General features: G+C 41.1%; 8 protein-coding genes across 8 annotated transcripts; 3 read left to right on the top strand and 5 right to left on the bottom strand.

The window, feature by feature from the left end:
- The first annotated feature begins 356 nt into the window (after positions 1-356).
- Positions 357-5,216, top strand: V1514DRAFT_327799 (P-loop containing nucleoside triphosphate hydrolase protein). Its single transcript, XM_066927045.1, has 4 exons — positions 357-637; positions 707-1,294; positions 1,368-4,652; positions 4,729-5,216. The coding sequence occupies exons 1-4, from the start codon at positions 614-616 to the stop codon at positions 4,963-4,965; spliced, it is 4,134 nt and encodes a 1,377-aa protein (XP_066784536.1). The 5' UTR covers positions 357-613; the 3' UTR covers positions 4,966-5,216.
- Positions 5,145-7,689, bottom strand: V1514DRAFT_291289 (ABC1 family-domain-containing protein). The gene is made up of 2 exons (XM_066925316.1): positions 6,880-7,689; positions 5,145-6,811 (listed from the first exon to the last, which is right to left on the bottom strand). The coding sequence occupies exons 1-2, from the start codon at positions 7,453-7,455 to the stop codon at positions 5,279-5,281; spliced, it is 2,109 nt and encodes a 702-aa protein (XP_066784535.1). The 5' UTR covers positions 7,456-7,689; the 3' UTR covers positions 5,145-5,278.
- A 277-nt stretch (positions 7,690-7,966) lies between these two features.
- On the bottom strand, positions 7,967-11,062 carry V1514DRAFT_327793 (uncharacterized protein). The gene is made up of 4 exons (XM_066927044.1): positions 10,683-11,062; positions 10,582-10,596; positions 10,383-10,495; positions 7,967-10,329 (listed from the first exon to the last, which is right to left on the bottom strand). Exons 1-4 carry the CDS (start codon positions 10,794-10,796, stop codon positions 8,136-8,138), a joined length of 2,436 nt encoding a protein of 811 aa, XP_066784534.1. The 5' UTR covers positions 10,797-11,062; the 3' UTR covers positions 7,967-8,135.
- A 771-nt stretch (positions 11,063-11,833) lies between these two features.
- On the bottom strand, positions 11,834-13,404 carry V1514DRAFT_13451 (copper fist DNA binding domain-containing protein). The gene is made up of 2 exons (XM_066924457.1): positions 13,212-13,404; positions 11,834-13,033 (listed from the first exon to the last, which is right to left on the bottom strand). The coding sequence occupies exons 1-2, from the start codon at positions 13,245-13,247 to the stop codon at positions 11,915-11,917; spliced, it is 1,155 nt and encodes a 384-aa protein (XP_066784533.1). The 5' UTR covers positions 13,248-13,404; the 3' UTR covers positions 11,834-11,914.
- Positions 13,405-14,429: 1,025 nt separating this feature from the next.
- Positions 14,430-14,767, top strand: V1514DRAFT_13182 (uncharacterized protein). Its single transcript, XM_066924452.1, has one exon. The coding sequence runs from the start codon at positions 14,518-14,520 to the stop codon at positions 14,698-14,700; it is 183 nt and encodes a 60-aa protein (XP_066784532.1). The 5' UTR covers positions 14,430-14,517; the 3' UTR covers positions 14,701-14,767.
- A 562-nt stretch (positions 14,768-15,329) lies between these two features.
- Positions 15,330-18,223, bottom strand: V1514DRAFT_13176 (RanGTP-binding protein-domain-containing protein). The gene is made up of 5 exons (XM_066924451.1): positions 17,822-18,223; positions 17,598-17,687; positions 17,434-17,534; positions 17,167-17,362; positions 15,330-17,079 (listed from the first exon to the last, which is right to left on the bottom strand). Exons 1-5 carry the CDS (start codon positions 17,840-17,842, stop codon positions 15,544-15,546), a joined length of 1,944 nt encoding a protein of 647 aa, XP_066784531.1. The 5' UTR covers positions 17,843-18,223; the 3' UTR covers positions 15,330-15,543.
- V1514DRAFT_318873 (spinocerebellar ataxia type 10 protein domain-containing protein) lies at positions 18,077-19,719 on the top strand (the record flags this gene model as incomplete). The annotated part of the gene is made up of 4 exons (XM_066925906.1): positions 18,077-18,219; positions 18,282-18,461; positions 18,520-19,241; positions 19,313-19,719. The coding sequence occupies 4 exons, from the start codon at positions 18,077-18,079 to the stop codon at positions 19,717-19,719; spliced, it is 1,452 nt and encodes a 483-aa protein (XP_066784530.1).
- On the bottom strand, positions 19,715-21,813 carry V1514DRAFT_327784 (peptidase M24, structural domain-containing protein). Its single transcript, XM_066927043.1, has 4 exons — positions 21,318-21,813; positions 21,092-21,256; positions 20,989-21,021; positions 19,715-20,921 (listed from the first exon to the last, which is right to left on the bottom strand). Exons 1-4 carry the CDS (start codon positions 21,610-21,612, stop codon positions 19,792-19,794), a joined length of 1,623 nt encoding a protein of 540 aa, XP_066784529.1. The 5' UTR covers positions 21,613-21,813; the 3' UTR covers positions 19,715-19,791.
- Between the last annotated feature and the right edge of the window lie 153 nt (positions 21,814-21,966).

Here is a 21,966-nt window from a genome sequence, read left to right as displayed (position 1 = left end):
TAAAGATCACCTGAAGTTTATTTATGCAAAAAGCTGGTACGTTGCGCACCATGATTGTGATGCCCATGCAGAGTTATTGCACGGACACCGGGTAACAAACGTCACGTGCAAAGTTATATAATCAAGTGAAATACTAACCATGCAGCAGCAAGTACTCATCTCTACGTCAGATAAAATGACCATGCCAGTTCATAGGCAGCTGTTAAAACCTGATTTGTTGCATTTAATCTTTTTAACTTTGGACTATTGATCCGTGCGTGACAAGGCCTCCGTTACATACATGTAGAGAGAGATACGATGGAATAGCATCAAATCAGCTTACCCGGCCTTTTAAACTCCCAACTTGAAATTGGGGCGAACCCGAAAAGAAAAAAAAATTAAAAGTTTCGGAGGGCAAAATTAATTATTTCGGTCAAGCAAATCAAAAAAGTTGTGAATTCTCATTTTCAAAAATTCTTTTTAGATTTAAACCAAAAAAAAATAAAAAATAAAAAGTGAAAAAGAAGAGAAAAAATTTGAGAGAGAATTAATAGTCACGATATAGTAATTTTTATTTTTCGAAAAACTGGGCATCAGTTTTCTACGACAAAGTGTCGATAACAAAACAGCAACCATGATCAAGCGTTTTATTGGAGTTGTAAGTTTGATACTTTTTTTTTCCCGATAGATATATCTACACAAGCGTGCTTGTTCTGACTTACTGCAGGTTCGTGTTCACCGGACATCGGTTCAATTAACGACATCTTGCAATTCCTTACTTCGGTTACAAGCTTGTCAAAATATTTATGCCAAACCTGCAACCAGCACGCAGGCAGTACGGCTGATTACAACTTCCAAGGTCGCGTCCCTTTCCGAACAAGCAACCGCGTCGCTTGATTATGATGAGGACATTAGTTTAAGTCTTCCCATTAAGAAAAATTCGGCATCCAAAAGAATTGGGCAGCGCAAGTTTGAAGAAGAATGGTGGAAAGACTCAAAAGTTATCCAAAGGGGCAAGCAACGACCGGGCCAGGCATTGACGATACTTTTAAAGGCAGGACGGCGTTTTGTAACCAAATTTAAGAATCCAGAGTATCCAATTCATGTTGCCACATTCCAGAGCAAATCATTGCAATTGGAAGCTTTTGAAAAGATTTTCGGATACGACACTGTTTTAAGTTCCGCCAAGGTTAATGATACAGCATATTTCCGCCTACAGGTCATACTGCCTGCCGAACTTGGAATCGGTGACAAGTTTGAAGTATTTCATGTAGAAAAAGTTCAAGGCACGGCAAACATTGATAGATTGGCTCATGCATGTTACCCCCACCCCCCTTGGGAACCCTCAATCACGTTTGTTATATATGCTAACTTATATTCATTAATAGAAGGCGCGACCAACATTGACAGCCAAGGCTGCCGATCACTTGCTTACTATTGGAGAGCCGGAAGATTTTTTCCCGTTTGGGAAATATTTCAACTTTCGAAATTACGCTGGATTGCTTTTACCGTCAATTTGGAAATCTGATAGAAAAGCACAATTTGATGTTTTAAATTTGGGCGTAAGGTTTGGCATGATACCTGAATATCAAACTGAAAAGATCGATCGTTCGGACATGTTCAAGACCACGGTTCGGCTTCCGGGCCTCGACATATCTGGCACCGGTATTGGATCATCAACAGAAAAGGCTTCAATGGCTGCATGCGTATCGTTGAAATTTTTTGTGCAAAACTTAAACGATAAGCCTGAAGAAGATGGTTCGGACAACCAGAAGTTTGTATTTGATGAAACTTCACAACTAACCCTGAATAATGCCAAATCATTTATTGAATTCGTGTACGGCTCAACAAAGTTTCAGATAGATGCTAATAAAAAAGGCACTAACAAATTTGTTGGCACTTTGAAAATTGAGGGCCAGACTATTGGCAGCCCAGTAGAAATGAACGCAATAGATTTGGCAAAACAATCGGCCACTTTGTTGGCTGCTCATGAAATTAAGACTACGAATCCTGAAAAGTGGGCTGAATATTGCAACTTGTTGGAACGTCATAATGGTAACGCAATCTCTCGAGGAATAAACGTTTTCGGAACTCCAATGTCATACAACGTGGTTGGCTGTCTAAAAGCGGTATTGGATGATATCAAACATTTAGCTAACGAATACGCTAATGACAAAGTTGAACAAGATGATGACAATGACGTGTCTGGTGTGCAATCCAGGCCGTTCATTTCGCCAATTCATCCTGAAGAAGTTGACAATTTGAACAAATTGGCGTCTCAAAATCGGGCTGAATATCTCAACAATCCGGAAACTGCTGCAATGCGTAATATTCGAGACGAACTTCCGGTGACAAAATATAAGGATCAGGTTTTAAAATTGATTGATGACAATCAAGTATGTTTGATTATTGGTGCCACCGGTAGTGGAAAATCTACGCAGGTTCCTCAGATTATTTTTGATGACATGATTGATCAAAATCGTGGTTCAGAATGTAACATTATTTGCACGCAGCCGCGACGAATTGCCGCGTCTTCAGTAGCTGATCGTGTGGCGGCAGAGAGGCACGTAAGGCTTGGTACCGAAGTAGGTTATCAAGTTCGATTTAATTCAAAAATTGCTCGCAACAAGACCGGTACGATTAATTACGTGACTCTTGGTATCTTGATTCGATACTTGCAAGGAAACCCGGAACAAGTATTTGAAGGTGTCAGTCATTTGATAATTGATGAAGTTCACGAACGAAGCGTGTTGACTGACACGATCCTGGCAATCGCTAGACGTTTGCTAAAATTAAAAGAACATAATCCGTCAATTCATGTTCCCAAAATCATCCTCATGTCTGCCACCGTGGATACGTCAGTGTTTACAACGTATTTCACCACAAGCAAGTCCAAATGTCTTAGCATCTCGATCCCTGGACGCACGTTCCCTGTTAAGGCAAATTACTTGGAAGATATTGAAAAATTAATCGACGTTCCAAGCTTGACAGCAAGGGATGGTGCTTTAAAGAAATTTGTTAATGAGGAGCGTTCAAAATCTCGAACGTCCGTGGCGGCATTAAACATCAATAACAATAAGTCTGGCTCGGCATTGCCAACGTTTGCAAACAACAATTTGACCGATAATAGTTACGTTCCTGTTCCAATCATTGCATCGTTGATTGCTGAAATTTTGCAACGCCCAAATGATTCAGGATCGATTTTGGTTTTTTTGCCCGGCTTGGCAGATATTCGTACAACGGATAAGACTTTACGAGAATATGCAAGCAGAGTGCCGATATTGGCGGATACTTCAAAAGTAAGAATCTATCTTCTTCACTCTAGTCTTCCCGAATCTCAACATACGGTTTTCGAAACCGTACCGGAAGGTTGCCGAAAAGTAATCTTGTCAACCAACATTGCCGAAACTTCGGTAACCATTCCGGAGTTGACATATGTTATCGACAGTGGCAAGGAGCGGGAGAAAAATTTCTCTCAATCGACTCAAATCACGTCGCTTATGATCGATTGGGTTTCACAGTCTAATATTAAGCAACGCATGGGTCGTGCAGGTCGTGTGTCTTCCGGCACGTACTATGGCGTGTTTGCAAAGAAATCGTTCGATAACATGTTAATCAACCCGGTTCCCGAGATTAAGCGGTCCGATTTACAACAAAGCTTGATAGAGTTAAAGACTCTCGGATTTACTGAACGTGCTGCCAAATTTTTGCCTCTATTTATTGATCCACCTAAGGCCCTGTCTGTGCAGAGCGCGATTTACAGCTTAACAAACATCGGCGCGCTCGACAAGGAAGAGAAGTTAACCCCGACCGGCACGATTTTGGCACAACTGGCGGTGCATCCTGCCACGGCTCGCATGTTGTTGTTATCGATCACGTTTCGATGTTTCGATCCGATCTTAATCGTGGCCGCGTTGCAAGGCGAGCGCAGCTTGTTTCTTAGCCCGATCGAAAATCGCGAAGAATCCAGGCAGGCCAAGGCGTCATTCGGGTTTGGCCAATGGTCAGACGTGATTTGTGAATTAAACGCGTTTCGCAAGTTTCGATCAATCAGGCTGACCGAAGGTTACGTGGCAGCGGAAAGGTTTGCCAGAAATAATTATATTCACATTGGCACGTTACGAAACGTGGATGCGACTGCCAGGCAATTGTACGACGTGCTCGTGCAACGCGGCATCGTGCCGCACACGCCACAATCTGAGTGGTTCGAAGGCGAGTTTGGTCATCCGGAACTAAACTCGGCCGCGTTAAACACGCCGTTGATCAAGTCGCTTGCGTTTGCCGGCACGTACCCTAACATGGCCGTCCAAGCCGGACCACGGTTGTTGCAAACCTCGAGCGAGTCAAATGCGATCATTCACGGAGCATCGATTAATTTCCCTGCACCATTGAATCCGAATCAACGGTTCGGCAAGGTCGATCCCACGTCAATTGCCAGGCTAGGTTCGATCTTTGGATTTGGTGAAAAAGTTAAGCAACAATCAACTGGTCTACAGGTTATGCTGCGTCAGACAAACAAGGTCACCGCGTTCACGGCCATATTGTTTGCCAGGCATTCACAATTAGACCAAAGCGATCACTCTGCCATTTTGATTGACGATTGGCTGCCCATTTTCCTTCGTCCGCAGATTAATACCGACCTGATGGCAACATTGCATGTCTTATTCCGAGCCGTGAGTTATCGTCCCCATTTTTTTTTTTTTTTTAATCAAATATTTATTTATTTATTTATTTATTTATTTATTTTAGGTATTGCAAAGAATATTTGACGACATGGCACGTGGCAATTTGAAATTAGTTGTGCCAAAGGACAGCGAATCAGATCGTCATGCACGATTAAACCGAATTTTTAGAGGTTTGGTTTACATTATCGAAGAGCAAGAAAATGCAGAGGCCACGACGAGTAATGAAAGGTCTAGACGACGAAGGGATGATGATGACACTCCGGCCAGCAATGAAAGGCCCAGAAAATGGAAAAATTTATAGAGAATAACAAAAAAAAAAAAAAAAAAAAAATTGGGATATATTTGGTTATACATACACATCAGTAATTTCAAAAATTTTTGTTGTTTTCTCTTTTTTCAGTGTGGGGAAAAGGGGAGAGCATATGGGTTGTGAATTAACCAACTTTGGATTGTACATAGAAAGGTTATTTTTATTTTTTTTTCTAATTTGTTTATATTATGTATCTTATTTTATTTTATAGACAGAAATTATACTCATTTCCAAAAAAAAAAAAAAAAAAAAAAAAAAAAATTCTTTATATACCAAGGACCGAATTTGTCGGAGTCTAATAAGCTCACATGTTTGGACACAATCGATCATACATCACCAACCGCTTAATATCGGATGCGGACGCGGTAACAAACTCGCGAGCTTCCAACGCGACCCAGATTTTTAACATGTCAGACAGGTTACCCGATAACGAATCCGTCGACGTTGTTTTTGTTGTGCTTGTCGCCGTAGCTGAAGTGCTCGTAGTTAAGAAGTGTTGGCCCTGGATTGAACCCAATTTTCTCAAGATTGGTAGTGATGATGACAAGATGTCAAGGCCGGGATCCAACTGCCGGCCGATACCTTCCAGCAGCAAGATTGAAATCACAACGTTAATAAAATCACCTTCCATGCGAACATGATGAGTGCGGACCATGCCAAGCACTTGGTTTAAAATGTCAGATAATTTAATTTTGCCCAATGCCAACGTTTTGGACTTAACTGCCAACACTAAATGTTGCATTCTCAATGCGAAAACTTCAGGGTCAACAACCGAGCGCGGCGTGGTTGACCGTTCGACCATGAGTTGACCGGCACGGTATCCATCAAACAAGGCGATGGCAGTAAACAGGTCCAAAAAATTCCGCCGGTTCAGGTCGTTAAGTTCGGTAACCAAGCCGGCATCCAAAAAGACTACCTGAGGCTTGTATCCGTGTTTTTGCAAGCTTGCAAGTTCTGCTCGGAATTGTTGCGAATCGGTAATGCTTATCAACCGATTCGTAATCTCGTTCGTATCTGCCACGTCAAACACGTCGTCCTTGCCCCAAAATAATAATTTTTTTTGAGTTTTGGCCACAATGCCGTCACGCAAGTTGTGAGTCTTAACAAACCGGACCATGATATTCCCCGGATGCAAATCTGCATGCACGAAATTATCAATCAAAAGCATGTTTAAAAAAGCGTTCAACCCCATGTCAGCCACTTGCTGTTCAAGCATGACCCGGTTATGGGCCGGTAATTGCAATAACTTGTTTATCGGAATCGCAGGCACGAATTCTTCAATCAATACCCGTTGGCAATTCATATTTGGTATTAGAGCTGAATAACTAACCGGGAAATGAATGCCATCCCGATCCTTAAAATTATGTTCAAAAATTGACAAGTTGGCAGATTCGATACGAAGGTCCATTTGTAATCTCATCATGTTGCCAAATTGTTCAACCTCATTCGGCAGGCTTAGCCATTCAATGGTTGGAATCAGATCAATCAATTTCGCAAAAAAAATCATGATTGCCAGGTCCCGATGAACGTGGGTTTCGACCCTGGGGTGCAGTACTTTCACGGCCACCCATTTGTTGCCAATTTTTTCCAACGGCAGGTTTTCAACCAATGATGAGCCAAGTTTTGCCTTGTAAACTTGAGCAATCGCGCCAATTCCTAATGGTTGTTCAACAAATTCTTCAAAAATTTCATCAAACTTGAGTCCCGGGAAAGCTTGTTCGATCGTTCGCTTGGTATACTCAAGAGAATGTGCTTTTACGCTGGAATGTAATTTGGAAAGTTCAATGCACATCATCTTGGGGAAAATATCTGTTCTGGATGCTGCCCATTGACCCAACTAATAAAAAAAAAAATGAATCAGAATAAATTTTTAAAAAAAACAAAAAACAGGATTTTAGTCCTTACTTTGATGAACGTCGGTCCAGCAAGCTCCATGCTGTAAACTAATAATCTATACCAAAACAGCGCCCCTGTTCGCTCATTATCCTTACCTGATTGCCTTGTACCAACCAACACCACCGGAGCAGCTGCAATCACGGGCAAGAAAACGACCGCCAGGTGGACGAACCTGCCACTGTTTGCTAAAATGCCATGCAACCATTTCAGGGCCCCATAAACCTTGACCCAAATCGAACCCTGATTTTCAAATTTTGAAACAATCAGTAGCTCATGCTCATGTTCATGTTCATGTTGTTGCTTGTCTGATATTGATAACAGGTATTGCTCCCTGGTTTGATAATCAGCCGGATGGCTTTGGATTTGATCTAGTGAAGGGAAATCACATTTAATAGCAGCTGGTAAAAAAAAAAAACCAATCAAATGCCAATTTTTTTTGTGCCAATTAATTGAATAATTTTTTAATTGCAAATGACGAAGCTGCAATTGCAATCGAGGCCGGCGATGTAATCCGGAACGATCAAATAATGTCAACCGGTTGTTGAAGATCCGAAGCGGCCGAGTCCGAAATAGGCAGCTCGTCATCTGAAAAAAAAAAATCAGGCTTGGTGATCTGTTAATGATAACTTATGTGTACTGCTGTCATTTATAATTTAAAAAAGTTAATGGTATAAATTCGGGTAGTCATATATCTTGGACTGTCGAGTACCGATAGTATCGATGATCATTCATTCAATATTACTCCAAATAACTCTAATTAACTAACAAACAAGGTATTATTTATTATGTAACTTGGGTTTATGTGATTATGTAATCAATGGTTGGGGTTCAGGATACGATCGTTTCTTGTATGCAGAATTTTTCTGTATTAAAGATCGTACAAGAAAAAAAATATGTACTGCAAATGGTATAAACTTGGTAAAAATCAAACTCTAAGCATTTGAAGGAAAGGGTCACATATTAAACGATATAGATGCAACAACAACAACCGGCCGTTATTCATGAACATGTGTTTGACAGATTATGTCAGATAAATTGTCGTCATAGTTAGTTTTAATATTATCTAAATCAAAAAATTCGTCATGTAATATGTATACATGTAGTTAAAAAATTCATACAAGTTCCAAACACCAAAAAAGAAAAGAAAAAAAGAAAGAAAAAAAGTCAAACTCCAAAATAAAAGCCACCAAAAAAAACATTCACTAATACAACCCAAATTCAATATACAAATGTACTTTTTTTTTTTCATTTTTGTTGCTACCGGTTTATAAAGCGAAATAATCCAAATAACCTAACCGTCGATCCTTGGCAGTTTCATTAACCTGCTTACGAGAACCTAATTCGGCAGCCGACTGGCCGACTGCGATGGCAGCTAATTTTTCTAGACCGGATGATGAACCTGCTGGTTGCGCGATTGATTCGGAATTGACGGTAGAGGCAGCTGCACCAGATGATGCTTGTGTGTCAGATAATGATCGCTGAGTTTCAATTACATGACGAATGCGAACTTGCCATTTGTCCTGATTGCGAACTTGTGATTCCTCCAAAACCTGTAAACCATGCCATGCCTCATTCTTAAATTCCTGAGCTTGAGTCAGGTAAAGCAATGTTGACGATGCAAGAGCCCAAAAATGATGACCTAACACTCGTAACCCGGCGCAGGAATGATTCGAATTCTTGCCGTCAGATAAAAAACTTGCCATTCGTGAAGCCGGTTTGAGCAATACTTGCGGATCCGGACAATATAAAACTCGCAACGTGAATAATTTTATATGCAAATAAGTAATTTCCAATATCGGATTTTGATGCCACAGTTCTTCGATCGATTCCCGGACCCGGTCAAGTTCGCCACGCAAAACCGAGCCAAGATAATCGAGCCTGGCGACCGACATGGCTTCGTCAAACAACCAGCAAGATTCAATCACGTGCCCTAACACGAGCGCGAGGCGAACAAAAGCCCAGGCTGCAGGCGAGCCAAGCAAGATTCGATCTTCAGACGTAAGCTGAATAGCATGATCTGGGGTCATCATCGGTGACATTGTGGCTGCCGAGTACCACCGGTCAAGTACCGTGAGTACAACAAACAAGCGACGAGACAGTTTTAAGTTTGAATCATTATCATCATTACTATTATCATTGCCGTGTGGCATATGTCGAAGAGAACGTGTCAAACCAACAGCAGCACCGATCCAGTACGACATTGACCGAACACCGTATTCAAGCGAGACGGTGCCATGATTTGAAGTTTCCAGTGCTAACAGAAGCATGGTCTGAATAATCAAAATTAAGGAAGATGACGACAATTTGTCATACGATTCTCGTTGCACTTCAGCCAAGCACTGAACCGATTTTTGTACGTCAAGACTTCGAAACCGAACTAATCCATACAACGCATTCAACAGCGCGTTACGAACCGGAGCCGTCGTGGCCACCAGACGGGCCCGCAGTTTTGCACGTGAATGGTCAAGGATTGGAAGAATTGGGTGAATCTCGGTGAAGTAAATATCAACCACGTCTTCATCCCAAGTAAAAGGCAGAGATGAATCAGTAGTCAAAACCTTAGGCAGAGCATTAGGCCCAAACTCACCGCTAATGGGTTGCCGATGATAAATGGATTGTCGTGGTGCCAGTTGCTGGTGAGGCGCAGTCGCAGTTGCAGTTGCAGTCGCAGGCGTGGGCGCGAGCGCGAGCGCGGACGCGGACGTTAGTTGGGGTGCAGGCGACAGTGTCGGTGCACGAGGACTATGTGCTTCATGTGACGGTTGTGGCGGTTGTGGCGGTTGTGGTGGCTGATATGAATTTCGTGTTGAACCAGGAAGAGCAGGGTCGTATTGTGATTTCCAATAATGATTTGCGTTAGGTGGCGGCATGAACGGTGGAGGTGGAGGTGGCGGCTGCTGCAGCTCATCGGTCACGAGCGGTGGAAGTTGTTGGGAATCAGTACCGGAATGAAACGAATCAATTGAAGGTAAGCGATCTTGATGAATATTTAATGGAAGTTTCAGGGGAAGTAAATGTTGTTGTGATGGCTGCTGCTGTGAATGAGTGGGTTGGTATTCAATTGTGGATGAGAACGCGCGCTTGCGACCAAACCCGCTTGGCCCAGGGGCAACAGGATCGAGTGGTGAAGGTGAGGTGACAGTTGCGGATTGAATTGGTGCTGGCAAGCTATGTATCGAGCCAGCGCGGGGTCTTGGCTGGGGCTGGTCTGGCGGCACACTAAGACGAGGGCTGCCAGCTGACGGGTAGTAATAGTTGTAAGTTGAGCCAGGAGAATCAGAGGGGTACGTGGTACTTCCGGTAGATGATACGCTCCCCTTGTGATGTGAGCCGTTGTTGTTGTTGTTGTTGTTGTTGTGAAATAGTGGATCAAGAGCGGCTGAGGCCGACCGGCGCATTGAATTATCAGACATTGAATTTTCAAGCGAGTTGAGCCGATCTTCCAAGTCTTTAATATATCTAATTAAACATGTTTAGCATCTATAAAGTAAAATTAAACTTGAGAATATTACCCTTTGCTGGGCCCCCGTTTCATGGGTATTCTCGAAAACGAGCATTTCTCGTCTGCCCGTCTGCAGGAGGAACATTGTTTTGGTACGCCATCAAGAGTCGCGTCACATCGAATCTAGGAGTCGAAAAAAAAAAAAAAAAAAAGATTAGAATAAGTTGCATTTTTCGTAGCCAATAAAACAATCATGTTGGCAGGCATACTTTTTTTCGACGGCACTAAGACAACAAAAGAAGCATTAGTTATTGATATCAAACCCCGACATGGGAAAGTAAACCCAAAAGGCAAACAAATAATATTATACCTCATCACAAGCACGGGAGACTTTGGACCGTTTTCGAGGTAATGAATCAGCCGCCGCGGCAGCGATGGCAGGGATCTGAGTGTGACTCGATGGAGAAATGGTGTGAATCGTCATGTTGATGAACAATCAGCCATTTGGGCAGGTAAGAAAAGAAAAAAGAACAAAAAAAAACACAGAAAGGAAACTAAAGAAAGAAAAAGAAAAAGCAAAAAAAAATAGAAAAAGGAGAAGGAAAACGGCTGACTGGATTCCGAGACGAAGAAATGGAAGACGAAAAATAAAAAGAAAAAAACAGGTCGGAACAAAACAAAACGAGCACGACAATCAGCTGAAGCGAAGAAGGCAACGTAATAAATGATCAATTGTAATAACCGGGGCGAGGGGTTTGAATATTAATTTTCTACGTTTTCTTTTTTCTTTTTTTGGGAGTCAAACCGGAAGTGGAGTTTAATGAGACTATTTTCGGGTTCCATTAGCACGGGCCGATGACATTGGAGGTGAATAATGAACGTTCCACGTCAGGAATAACCAACAAATGAGGAAGAACATGCTTATGGCCATCTTCTACAATGACAAGATTCATCTCGCCTCTTGATACACATGATGCACGTTCACTTGTCTGGCAGACTCATGTGCCAGCAACATCCATCAATCAATCAATCAATCAATCACCCTTCATTCTTCCCCGGCCCGACGCCGTCCGGGGAACTGGGGGCCGCGCTTAAGTGCCGAGTGGGGCGCGCACATGACCCGAATTTTTTTTTTTATTTATCCGGACTCCGCGCTTTAGGCAGTTTTTCCGGCAAAATTTGCTGGTTTTTGTTCCCGCTCGTTTTCCGGCCGTTGTTCCGATCGGCTGTCAACCAGCTCCCCCCCCCACGGTCCCCCCCCCGCTTCACGCCCATCAAACTTTTAGGCATCCGGCATGACACTCTGCAATGTACATGTATGTACATGTGTGTACATCCACGTGTCTGTAAAATACGTATAAGCGTGGCTCCAGAGGACTACCCACATTCTGAAATGTGGTTGTTTTTATGGACTTGTCTGGTACGTGTTGTGCTGTTGTAACTAAACGTCGCCTCCTAAATTATATTTATACACAAACATATGACAGTAAAATGAACATAAAAAAACTCCATGTAGAACTCCAAACGTACAAGCACGCGCAACAAAAAATAAAAATAAAAAAATAATGATAATAACAATGACAATGACAGCACTAATCTAATCTAAATGTTGCTGGATGCCACGAGCGGCTTCCCTAGTAATTGCTCAAACGTTTCATAATATACAGTTGATGTCGGCATGGATGTAATCTCTGCTGATTCGGATTGGAATGCGGTCGTGACACTGTTATTAGGCGCACCCACGTAGTCATTCGCCATGACCCCGTTCAATGCCGCTAACGATGAAGATGATGATAATGATGATAGTGATGACACCGTGTTAGTCGCGTTCACGGCCGGGAAATCAAACGATTCAAAATTGCTATACAACTGCCCTGTCATGTATTGACCGGCCTGTTCTTGATTGTACTGGTTATAACGAACATGATGCGATAACGACGATGATGACAATTTCGGCGCTGCTGCGGCCGTATACTTGTCATCCACCCTGTTGAACACAAAATCATCAAATGAATACGAATTTTGTGATTCAGATGACACCGTGCTCTCGCTATTGCTTCGCATGCTCGCAACAGGCGACATGTTCTCTGACGCTGCCACACCAATCGCAAAGTTACCAGTCAACCTTTCGTTGCTATCCTGTTGCTGCCCGTGTAAGAACTCCAACCCTTGAACCACGTTTCCGTCACCTTTGCCCATGGTGTTGAGCTGTGCAGCTGTCAATGGCATCACGTCTATGTCTGTAGACGGCATTACATTGAATGCAATAGGAACCATTTGCTGTTGTTGTAGTAGCTGCTGCTGGTAGTGCTGAAGTTGTTGGTGCTGATCAGGCGATTGCTGCACCATGAAATGCCCATCTTCGCTTGCCGTCGACAACATCGAATCGCTCTCTGGAGACGATCGGTTCGAAACCGGGTACGGGCTAGGTCTTGCCACACTTCTCGACGCCTTCGCAGCACGAGCCGCGTTCTTCAACTTGGAGCAGTGACATGCCCCACCTTGTCCACAATCGCACGCTCCTGCTCCTGTTGCTGCTGCTGCCGTCGTGGATCGCTTGGCTTTAAACTCCGTGCATTCACACCTCGTGTGCAACGCCCGGTTCTTGCGTGCCTCCCGGCAATGGGTGCACTGTGATACCGGCCGGCCCTTAGGTTTGATCATCGTCAATGGCCGTTCATTATGAGCGCACGTCGTGACTCGGTGCCCGCGAATACATGTCTATATAACATCTTTTTGTTAGCTCAGTCCCAAAAACCCATCTAAAAAATACATCACGTGACCAGCCAAGAAACGGTCAGTGCGCCAGCGACGCGATGACCGCCACTTGGAACCCTAAACTAGAGATCGCAGGCACCGTCACGTTTCAGCAATCATTTGACCCACATAAAAAACATACCTCGCAAGCGTACTTCACGCCATTGACAAGAACCATGTCGGCACAAGAGTTTTTGAAAAAAAAAACCGATATGAGTTTTGAGAAGATGTAGGAAAACAGCAAAAAGAAACAGAATAACGAATAAACAACCTGGGGAAACTTGGAGCAAGAGCCGGTAACTGCCAAGAGTTTTAATTGAAATAAATTGATTAACCAAAAAATAAATGTGATTGGAAAAAAAAAATAATTGGGCAGTTCTGTAATTGCGAAATTCAGGTCGCCTGTCAATGAAGCAAGAATGGCGATAAAACTCGGTAGGCAATCAAAAATTGCAAGCTGAAATTTGCCATTAGACGTAAAAAAAAACCCAACTCAGGCGACTTGAAGAGGCAAGAACAATAATCTGAAAAATTGAAGAAGAGAAATAAAACCAAACAAGCACAAAAAGGGGGGAAAAAAAATAACAAAGAAACGACGAAAGTTATTAATAAAATCGCAACAAAATGTGGCAGGCAAGATGTATATATTGGAGAAAGGAGGAGCAGAAAAGTTCATTGAATGATACCATGGCTGCCAACTCACAAGACGTGTTCTGGGTCACAAACTGTAATTTTTGAACAGTTCAGCCATAACGTTTTGGCCCCATGACATCACCATGCGTGTATCAAGACCTCAATTTTTTAAGTCATACGCTTATCTAGGTCCTTTTTTATAAAAAAAATAACAAACATTTATGTAAAATTAATTTTGGTTTACTCAGAATAGTTGTAACAAGCAAATAAATTATTAACGATCTTCAAAGCATCTGATGATTTATTCCCTACCACACAACTCACGTTATCATGCGCCGCACAAAATCAATAAACGGGACCTGAAACGCGAATCAAACTTTATCAAGCAATCCTGGTATAAATTATAGTTGCATTCAAACTATGTACCGCAATTCAGTAACAAGTAAAATGAAATTTACGGGTATATTTACTGATCCACATTTGCTAATTCAGAGTATCTATAGTTAGTATGTTATTACAAATAGAATATCTTATATACTAGTTATAAAATGAAGGTTGCAGAACTTTTCTGGGGGGTTTACGTTTCATTTCAAAGTCTTGGCTCGACTTGGCTTTTTCATTCAAAGGCTTGGCAAAATGTTCGGACCTGGCTCGCCTAATTTTTTTCCCCAGACTATAGATATATTAGCTACTCATCAAGATCTATCTCAAATATATTTTTATTACATATCAGAGATAAAAAAAAAAAAAAAAAAAAAAGGCAATGATATATATAGCCATAATTTTCGTGAATAATATCAATTGGGAATATCTTCATGCTGCGTATTAATATTGTACTTTGTATGCATCCTTATTTCCTTTTTTTTCTTTTTTTGTTCGTTCTCTATTTCCCGATCCAGACTTTTTATATATCGCCAAGTATAGTATATTACTATTTGTACGCTGTGATTATGTATCCATGTTGCGTTTACAGCAGGTCCCGCCCAACGAAAAACTAAAATACCACATGCTCAATTTCTTAATTTTTAATCTTTTACTTTTGATTTGCATCTGAATGTACGTACGCATGTGTATATATCTATTGCTTAAACAAAAGTAATCAAGCTTGTTTGAGCAAAAGTTCAAAAATTTTCAGTAATGACATTTTTTTGCTTTTTCTTTTTTTTTTTTTTTCTGTTCGCCCAATCCGCCCGCCCATCGCGCATGCAGCAAGTTTGTGGGTATACCAATCAGCAAGAGTTGCGTAATAAAAAAGCTTTTTAAAAAAAATACAATTTTGGCTTTTTTTGTTGCATCGTGTGAGCCAAGAATAAAAAAAATCTTGTTTTTTTTTTTTTCTATTTTTCTGGGCGTCCCCGTGGTCGTTGTCACATTAAAAAAAATCTTAACCATCTTCCTCAATTGGCAGAACATTTGGTCATAGAATCGAACAAATTTGAACAATCATTTATGTTGGGCCGTCAGTGTTCTTATTTAAATGGCTGCATTTGTAACGCATGCCGCATTAAAACAGATTCAAACCTCGTCATCTGTGGCTCAGCAACTCACAATCTTTTTTTATCCCAATTTTAGCTTTTAAAACTGTAAACTGGGTACGGTTTCTGTATACGTATATATTCGTGCATTATATATGCTAACCGGGCTCCAACGTACGCATTCGCCAGTACACAATCGCTTTTTTTGGTTTCTCATCGCAGAACGCAGGCTTCCGCATCTCACAATTTATAATTTATATATTTATAATTAGCAATCCTTAGCGACTAAGTACACTAAATAATAAGCCGTGGTTAACCATATACAATAGTGTAGCTACTATTCGTAGATACACAATGCAGAAAAATTTATAATCTTCTTCTGCGAATGGTCTTGCCGTCCAACGGACTGGCTTGCAAGCTGACCACGTCGTCCAGCCCTAACCTGTCACGTTCCCAGGGTGTCAGAGACACGCTGGCCGCGCCACCGGCTGCTGCGGTCGCTGGCGTGCCGTCATGCCTCTGTGCTCCTGACGTTCGCGGCGTGGCTGGTGAATTGCGCTCACTGATTCTTGCACTTCGCCGCCGGTTGCCATCATGGCTGACGTTGCCCGTGGGTTTGCCACCGCTGCCACCGCTCTTCCTCCCCACAACGACGTTCTTGAACTCGCTTGAAGGCGTGGCCGGTGCGCTTCCCCTCGACCCGCGCAAATGCCCTGTTCCTGCTGCTGTTGCTGTTGCTGTTGCTGCTTGTGCGGTTGAATCAGAGAACCTCATGGGCGACCGTGCCGGGCCTATCGGATCCGTCAAATCCCTGGCCCCGTTCTCTCGTTGCGAGTTTCGGTTTTCGTCTCGCAGGTATAGAGTGATTCGTTCGTCTGATATGCGCAATACAGATGCCTGATCCGTAGTTTGCAATGCTGCAATCCGTATGATGTATTCCAACAATGATAACGAATTCGGAGACGGGATCACTGACATGCCGACCTTGTCCGCGCTGGTTACTGTTCTTCGTGAGGATGACAATCGCAGATTGGCTAATGTTTCCATTTCATGACTGCTTAATTGAAGTTTTGAAAATGCTGAAATTAAATTTGCTTCGGAAAGAACTTGTGGTTTTGCGGATTCTTTGCCCTTGGCCTGATTGCTGTTTCCATTTTCTTCTAACCAATCATCTTCTTCTTCGACCCCACTTACACCATCATCGACATAGTCTTCATCATCATCATCATCATCATCGTTGTAAAGTTCAAATGCAAGCCATTCAATATTCGATGGTGAATCAACCCTTCCTTGAAACGTTTTCTCGGCCTCATCACCTTGTTCTTCGTCTGAATCGCCATCTTGGTCCATAAACAACGGATTCAAAAACGCCTTGTTTAACTTGAGCACTAATACTGGTGAAATTGCGTCTTCAATCTCTAATAATCGACCTGACGCGCTGAAAAACAATCTAGTCACGATCGAAATCGGAATCGTTCTGCTCCTGCCCGCAATCACGCCGTTTAAATCTGGCTCAAGTTTTGAATCAGATTCGAATTCGTCATGATACCTGCCATCATTCAAATCCTCAGTTATGATCAATTCGTATGAATAAATTTGCCTGCCCGTTGACGGAACCCTAAATATTTGAACAACACATTTCGCGTGTTCTTCCTTCCAAGTGATGTCTCCTGCTGTTGTCGTATGAGGATTCCGTGCGGTCCCGTAGAATATGGTGTACAGCTTTAACCGAAAATCAGGCCCAACTTGGCACCTTACATTCTGATTTGTCGAAAATACAGTATCAGTAACATAATGAAATGTTGAAGCTTGTAGTAGTCGTGAAGGAGAAACCGTATCTGGCAGTGATGCAGAAAGATTAGCTCCAGACGTAGTTAATGCCAGGGATATTAACGGAATTGCCTAAAAAAATAATAAATAAATAAATAACGCATGTCGACTTTAATTTAGCTTTTTTTTATATGATGGACTTTCAATCCTTATTCGTACCTCTTCTATTCGCGACAACAGACCAACCATGTACTGTTCAACAGAATTGGCAGTCCTTTTCCTTTCATCATTCGTCCGAGCCGCTTGCATCAGCTCTGTCGCCAGGCCAACTTTTTCTTCGAACTCATTGATTTCTTTTCTTAATCCTTTAGTGAGTGAGACTGTGCTGTCTAAACTTGTGTTTCCCCTCGCGGCACTAAATTAACAGTGTGTTAGCCACAGAATCATGGTGCTTTTGCGCTCTTCAGTTCCTCTTTCGTTACGTACATTAGTTGGATTAAATCGATCGCTGGTGATACTATCTTGATCTTTGTGTTTAACCTTCTCTTAATTTTTTCCAAAGACTCTTTTTCTCCTTCAGGTAATTTCTAAAAAAAATCTGGTCACTATTCGTCTGCTTGATCTGATCGTCTTTGTTTCCATCAACCTACATCCAAAAACCGAGACAATGAACGAAACGCATAACCTGATACTAAAGAGATTCCTGATCGAATCGCAAAGGTTACAGCTTGATTACCAGCCTAAACGATGTGTTGCTTCAATAGATACTCTTTGGAGAGTCTCTCAAATAAATTGAGAGTTTTGACCCTCCAAACAATATCCAGAAAACACTAATTTTAGCATGAATATATTCACATTGCAATATGATTCGTACCTTTGCTAACAGGTCATCCATTTGGTCATTATATTCGTTTTTTGTTTATGCAATTAAATCAAATCAATTACCGTTTGTGGGATTTTGCGAAACAGAGTTGGAAATAAATGCATTTTAAGATTTCGATTCAAGCGCGGCGATGATCATTTTACTCATACATACTAATTAGTTACAAAAAATCTGAACTGCACAAAAAACCAGCATTTATAGAATGAAATTCAAATTTTTCAATACGCTATTAATCATAACGCAAACATGAGTGACACAGATATCGAAGGGTTGAAGCAATTACAAAAATTATTGATAGGATTATTAGATGACTCAAGTACCCTGTCTGACTCAAAATTTACCTCCACAGTTCAAAATCTGAATAATCTCAGAAGTGATGCAGAAATTAGGTAAGATATATGTAGAGATATTTTGCAAAAATTTAAGCTAATATAAATATTTACTTCTGCAGACAAAGATTAGGGCAATCAGAAATTGCATGGTCTCATATTATACACATTCTTATATTATTTCGAAATGGACCAATACTACCAGGCTCAGAAGTAGAGACTAATAGGATACAACTATTGAATAATACCTTATTACTATGTTCAAATATTCTTACCATAGGGGAATCTGCACAAGTAATTGCGTAAGTCTGGTTTTTATATCTAAATACTGTGAGCTAATTTTTCTGTCTTTATAAACAGTTTCCCAAGGTTACAGACTGAGGTATTCAACATTTTAGAACTCAGTCACTTTACGCCTGTTACCGTGTCATGTTTAAAAGTGTTAGTTAACTTGGGTGCTGCTAATCCGGCTATTCGAAATCAGATTTTCAAATTGTTTATTAGCAGGTTGAATGATGACATAAACGGCAGGATTGTTGATTCACTGGACGACAACGGATTCTCTGTCTTGATCATTTACATTCTGGGCGGTATTGGCAATTCCGACATGAACTGTAACGCATTCGTAACTTCAGATTTTGGCAAACGGTCATTAAATATATTTATTAGCAAAACTGAAAATTGGAATACAGATACCAATCATAAGAATTTTGATCTCATATATGCCCTTATTGACACTTACGTCAGGTTTGGAATTCTTGATCAAGTTTTTACTGCATTGTCAGGTTACGACGTGACCGATAAATATTTTGTTCTTCTCAAGATTCTCGATGGAAAACTTTCTTCCGAAAGTTCTGTTACCATTCCGAATTCAGGTTCACTTGTCAGGTTTTTGTATCATAACATTTTTGTGCAATTAGTGAAACCATTAGCAGTAGATTGCATGACGCGGAAAGTGGAACATGATATCTCACAAAAGATTGCATCACTTACGATTACCTTGCTAGAATGTATTAAAAATTTACTGGCTTATACTTCAAATAGTGTTTTGGTAAATGAAAAGGCCGTTCAGGAATTTATCGGTAAGATTTTTGTTTTATTGAAATTTGGCATTGAAAATTTTTTTAACATTTTTTTTTTTTTGGTAAACTAGATTTGTTAAAAATTGCGGATCGAGAAATCCCACGGAAAACTCTTAAAACAGACAACAAATTAGAGGACACCAAGTCATATGAGTTTCCATCTTTAAAAGTATTATTGATTGGAATATTGTCACTTTTGGTAGAAAAGAACCAGGGCGCGAAGGATGAAGTTAGGCAATGCGGCGGCTTACCGGTTGTGCTTAACCAGTGCAATATTGATGACATCAACCAATTCATTCGTGAACATGCCATTCTTTTGGTTAAAGGCTTGCTTGAAAATAATCCTGAAAATCAAAGTTTTGTTGCAGCATTGGAAGCCAAGCAAGCCGTGCCAAGCACTGCATTGGAAGAAGCTGGGTATGAAACCGAGATTACGGATGGCAAAATAGCCTTAAAAAGAAGGGCACCAAAAAATTAAATAATCAAAATAATTTTTCTTTCTTTCTTTTTTTTTTTCAATGTATTAATCATTTCTGTGTCAAATTTGGTATTACACGCTATGTACAGAGTTTAAGACCCCTTCACATGCAGCCTCAACGTCTCTAATTTCCTTCAAACAATCAATACTGATGACAATAGGCTCCTTCTCTTGAATAATGACGTTATCTTCAATCCGAATGCCAATGCCTTGAAAATATTTTGGGAACCTATCATCTTCAGGCACATACACGCCTGGTTCAATAGTGATTACTTGACCGTTTTGAAGTAATCCTTGACGCGAAACTGTAGGAATGTCATGAACATCAAGGCCGAGGTTATGACCAATGTAATGAGGATACAATACGTTTTCAATGTCAGATATGGAAGCATCAAATCCGATATTTTTAAGTTCAGTTGTAAAAAGGCGGACTGACGCATGATGAATTGAATCCAAGGAGTTTGACGTGGTGGAAATCTTGATGCATTCCTTTTGAACGTTTAATATTGCCTGATACAGATCTGCTTGAGGCTGAGTGAATTTACCATTCACTGGCCATGCTCGAGATATGTCTGCGCAATACCCACCATATTGACCACCGGCGTCTATCAATATCATTTCGCCGTCGTTCAAAATGTCGTCATTTCTGGTGTAATGAATTCCCAATGCGTTTTTGCCACCAGCAATTACTGGAATATACGCAATGTTTTCACACCCGCCAATTTTAAATTGATAATCTAAAAATGCATTTAATTCGGCCTCTTTTTGAAATCTAACACCATATGCCTTATTTATGGCATGCGATGAAATCTTGCCAGCACTAATCATGCACAAAAGTTCGGCTGCCGACTTTTTGGCACGCAGGGATTGAACAATAGGCGTGAGCGGACTTGTCTTTGAAAATTTTTTATGATGCTTAAGAAGGTTAACAATACTGTTTTGAGTTGACTCTTTCTTTGTCGGGTTCAAGAAAAAAGTGGCAAAATTTGAATCTGGTGTTGGGATGTCCATGTAAATGCTAGTCGCGCGTGTAATAATTTTGTCAAGATACGATCGAATCCGGCTAACATCACCGGCTTCATCGGCATTAAATACGTCCAATGCACCTTGTATACCAGTTCTTGGACCTTCCCATAATTCTTTTCTAGGATTCTTAGGTTGGACAAATAAATGAAAAATATATTGGCCCTCTGATGGTTTTTCTATTCCAAGTCGTGTCAGAAAATTAAAGACAAAAAATGGTTAACTAACCACAATTGTAGCACATACCAAGAACCATGACAGCTTTTGGCTCCTTGAATCCTATAATATGTTATATCAGCCTCTTTTTTTTATGCTATACTATGTCAAATCAGGCGAGCGTCAAACATACCAGTGAGATAATAAAAATCTGGATTTTGATGAAACTCATAAAACACCGCACCAGATCTGTATTTTATTTCCCATCCAACAATGATTGCAGCAGCACCAACTGGTAATTTCTCTGCTAAGTCATTTCGTCGTTTATGGTATTCAAGTGCAGAAATTCCGGGAGTAACTATATCGAGTTCGTACGAGTTAGCACTTCTTCATGTTCGACTTGCTCGGGAAATACTTACTTTCGCCTTCTGAAAGTAAGTGCGGCCTGGTTTCAAATGTTGGCTGGCCAAACCCGGTCTGAATTGTAGCATAAGTTCGGGAAGATGATTTCCAAAAGCAATTAACACGGCGTTTTAAGTGCCTCGATGTTATTACTGGCCTATTTTTGTACAAAGCCTGTGCCTCCAGTCGACGCAGAAACAAAGACATGCCAGCTTGCTTACCAGTGGAAGCTCCGACAAAACGGACACTATTTTTGCATAGCATTGCTCTCTTCAGTGTCGGTATAATGACCGAAAAGCCAGAAAAGTACATATAGTTATATACGGAGTTATAGTTTACTTTAATTCGGGCCCCGGGCCGACCTTCAATAACCGCAGGGGTTCGTACCGGACGAAATCAGTTTCCAGCCTATATCCAGTATATAACGGAGCAGAAGCCGTATTGCATTCAAATAAACATAATTGCATGAACTCTGAAATTTAGCTATCTTTTTTTTCTTGTTGTTTAGTTAATTGACGGATAATATAAATTGCTTAACATTCCCACGCTGCTTGACTAATAATATATAGCAATACGTGGAATAGGGTTAAGTTTCCGACGCGACACGGTTAAAATTTTGAATCACGAAGGAACGCAGGAACGCGTCCGATTGACTATATTAATTAG

Source organism: Lipomyces japonicus (genome assembly GCF_038497905.1).
Source record: "Lipomyces japonicus strain CBS 7319 unplaced genomic scaffold V1514scaffold_10, whole genome shotgun sequence".
NCBI classification, from domain to species: Eukaryota; Fungi; Ascomycota; class Lipomycetes; order Lipomycetales; family Lipomycetaceae; genus Lipomyces; species Lipomyces japonicus.
Note: the sequence above shows the minus strand (reverse complement) of the source record. Positions and strands in the feature narration are given on the sequence as shown.